Below are 2,755 nucleotides of genomic sequence, written 5' to 3'. Positions count from 1 at the left end.
GGGCCTCTGATCCCTGAAGTCCCTCACTCAAAGAGAGGCCTCTGATCCCAGCAGACCCTGTAGCTGATTTGCGTAGCCACTGCCTCACAGGCCCATCCTGGGGGGGTGATATTCAGGGTGGACCCTTAAGAGAGGTAAGATTAAGGCACGTAATCAGGTTCCACATCTGTAAAATGTGGATAATGACCATAGAGGATAAAATGAATTTTTTAAGTAGGATGCTTAGAACAGTGCCTGGGATAGTAAGCCCTATAGGGCCTTAGCCATGAGTAGTAGTAGCATGGTAGTGGTAGTAAGAGTAGTAATACTAGTAATAGTAATAGTAAACTGCAGGAACGGGAGAGGGCAGCGGACCTAAGTAACAGCTGAGTCTGCTGTGAGGCATCTTCCAAAGTACATAAATTGGAGCAGCTGAACCTGCTGAAATGCTCTCTGGAGAAGGTGGCAGAGGGTCAGGAAATGACTGTGGGGACGCATCTTCTCCAGAGTTCCTCCTCTATGGCCTTAAATGCATCTGGTCTCTTAGCCACACCCCTTCCTAACATAATACCTGCTGTTGTGTTCCATTAGAGCCCATTTGTCCCATTAGAGATTTAGAGTTCAGTAGGCATGTGGAATGTACCGGCAAAACCCAGGGCTGATGGGCCTCAGGCAGGGTGAGAGGCAATGGAGAGTCTTGTCTAGACGGTGGTATTGGCCAAATAGCAGGAAAAGCTGGGCTTTGAGGCAGTTATCAGGGCTCTGGGGAGGCTGCAGAGACCCCGGGGAACATCAAGGCAGTCACAGTGGGTTAGACACAGGTAAGTGGCCTTATTTTGTGTGTGTGTGTTTTCTCCACTAGCCTGAAGAAAAGGATGTCAACTGTGAAAAGGTAACAACCAATCTCTGCTAAGAGGCAGGAGAGTGGTCCACATGCCTTGACAGGGCCCTCCGTCCAGCTACCTCGTGTCTTCTCATTGTTGCAATTCTTACCTCTGCTTTGATTAAAACTTGTTCCATTGGTGCCTCTGCAATTGCGACATTTCACAAGTGTGGCTTATTTGTGAGTGAACTGATGAGAGAGGATAGGAAGTAAGCAGAAGGACGGGCAGAGGTGCAGATGGGAGGAACACCCGTAGATAGAGAATCTGTATCTACGGCCGCGCGTATGAGGCCCAGGGACCTGAGGACTGGAGCCCAGGAGGTACAGTAGCCTTCGAGGCTAATCAGACTGCGTTCCTGATGGGCACCTCAGCTTCACCCCACTTCCCAGGGCTTCCGCCCTTCCCAGCTCCCCAGGGCACCATCAGCACAGTGGCTTTAGCTGCTTATACACTTACAAAACCGAGCGTCCCCCGCCAAGCTGCAGTGCTCTGGCGGGAACTTGGGCAAGCTGACGTGTGGCCACCGTCAGCCCTTCTGTATCATAATGGAATGTTTTTCTTCAAAACAGTATCGCGCTTACTATGGAGCATTCAGAGATGTCCAGGAGAAAAACAGAACCTCTGAAGAAAAGGAAGACCTCCGGGCCCTGCGTTTCCTGTCTGTGATTTCAATCGTGGACCCTTGGATTTTCATCATTTTTAGAACTTCGGTATTTCGGATGTTTTTTCACAAGATTTTCGTAAGACCTCTGAGGTCTGGGAACTGGCGCGGCAATTTCTGCCAAACTAGTGTGGAGTCCAGGTTGTGACACTGTTTTACACTCTCCGGTAAGCGGAGGGAAGTATCACATTTTTAGTCAAAGAACCATAATTTTTTAGAAACTCTTACACTTTATCTCCCTAACAAAAGCATCTAAATGTATTTTAAATATTTAATCTATCTCAATACAGTGTTGCCCCTCGATAGTCATGAACCACTTCGGTGCATTTTTTTGTTTAAGAGCAGCTAAATTTCATATATCGCAAACAATGTTAAAAGTCTTAAAGCAATGACATTCATTGTCCCCACGTTTGTACTTGGCAGCCCTAACTTTCAGAGATGTCTAAGACCTATGGATCTTCACTTAAATATGTTAGAAACATCACCCTTTACACTTAGGAGGTGGCTGTTTTTAAAGAGCATAAGAATTGCTACCCTATCTAGCTAGTGAGCCTGATACTACATTATAATTCCTTTGGTTCTTTTCTTTGCCAGTTGCTCTAAGGACGGCCTAAATTTCAGATGCTCCGAAGAGAAGTGAAGTGGGAAATGTACCCCAGCCAGCAGTTGGAGGGGCCCCCCAGCCAGCCCCTGTCTGGGGAGGACTCACTGCCCCCTACGAATCCCCAAAGCTACAAGTGGACACAAGGCGAGAGATGACTACAGCACACGCCCCAGACAAGGGCAAAGTAATGTTTATCTTTTGAAGTTCAGCTGCTTTTGTACTGAAGCAAGGATGTCAGTAGGAATCAAATTTTGAGAGTGAACTGCAAAATGTTCTTTCGATTTTGGGAAGCTCCATTGTATAAAAAGGTTTATCACATTGATGGATTCTTTGGTGAAAGGATTTATGCTTCTTTGAAAAACGAGGATGTGAGACTTACAGAGAAACATGTGTGCCAATAGGCTGTGCGATGCTGCCAGCATTGGGCATGGTGAAAAGCCCCCCCCCCCAAGGTAGGGAGCCTCAGCGTGAGGGAGGTGACAGCATCTTGACATCTCCCTTAACCACCTGTAACAGCCACGTTCTGCTCTCGGTGGAGACGGGAAGACCTTACTGAGGATCCGGAGAGCTACACTTTCAAACCTGGGGTGACATGTAGCTCGGGAGCAGTATAACTGAGCACTTGAA

At 47.5% G+C, this 2,755-nt stretch overlaps 1 protein-coding gene across 1 annotated transcript in view; it reads left to right on the top strand.

The window, feature by feature from the left end:
- The window catches only part of PTGDR (prostaglandin D2 receptor), a gene marked incomplete at its 5' end in the record, with an annotated part of 7,428 nt that extends 5,256 nt beyond the window's left edge, over positions 1–2,172 (top strand). The window contains 2 exons of the mRNA XM_012806549.2: positions 1,433–1,691; positions 2,119–2,172. Of these exons, the coding sequence (XP_012662003.1) occupies positions 1,433–1,672 (240 nt within the window). The remainder of the gene's footprint in view (positions 1–1,432; positions 1,692–2,118) is intronic.
- Positions 2,173–2,755: the final 583 nt, after the last annotated feature.

This window comes from Otolemur garnettii, unplaced genomic scaffold (genome assembly GCF_000181295.1).
Source record: "Otolemur garnettii isolate 467f Iridium unplaced genomic scaffold, OtoGar3 scaffold00054, whole genome shotgun sequence".
NCBI lineage: Eukaryota > Metazoa > Chordata > Mammalia > Primates > Galagidae > Otolemur > Otolemur garnettii.
Note: the sequence above shows the minus strand (reverse complement) of the source record. Positions and strands in the feature narration are given on the sequence as shown.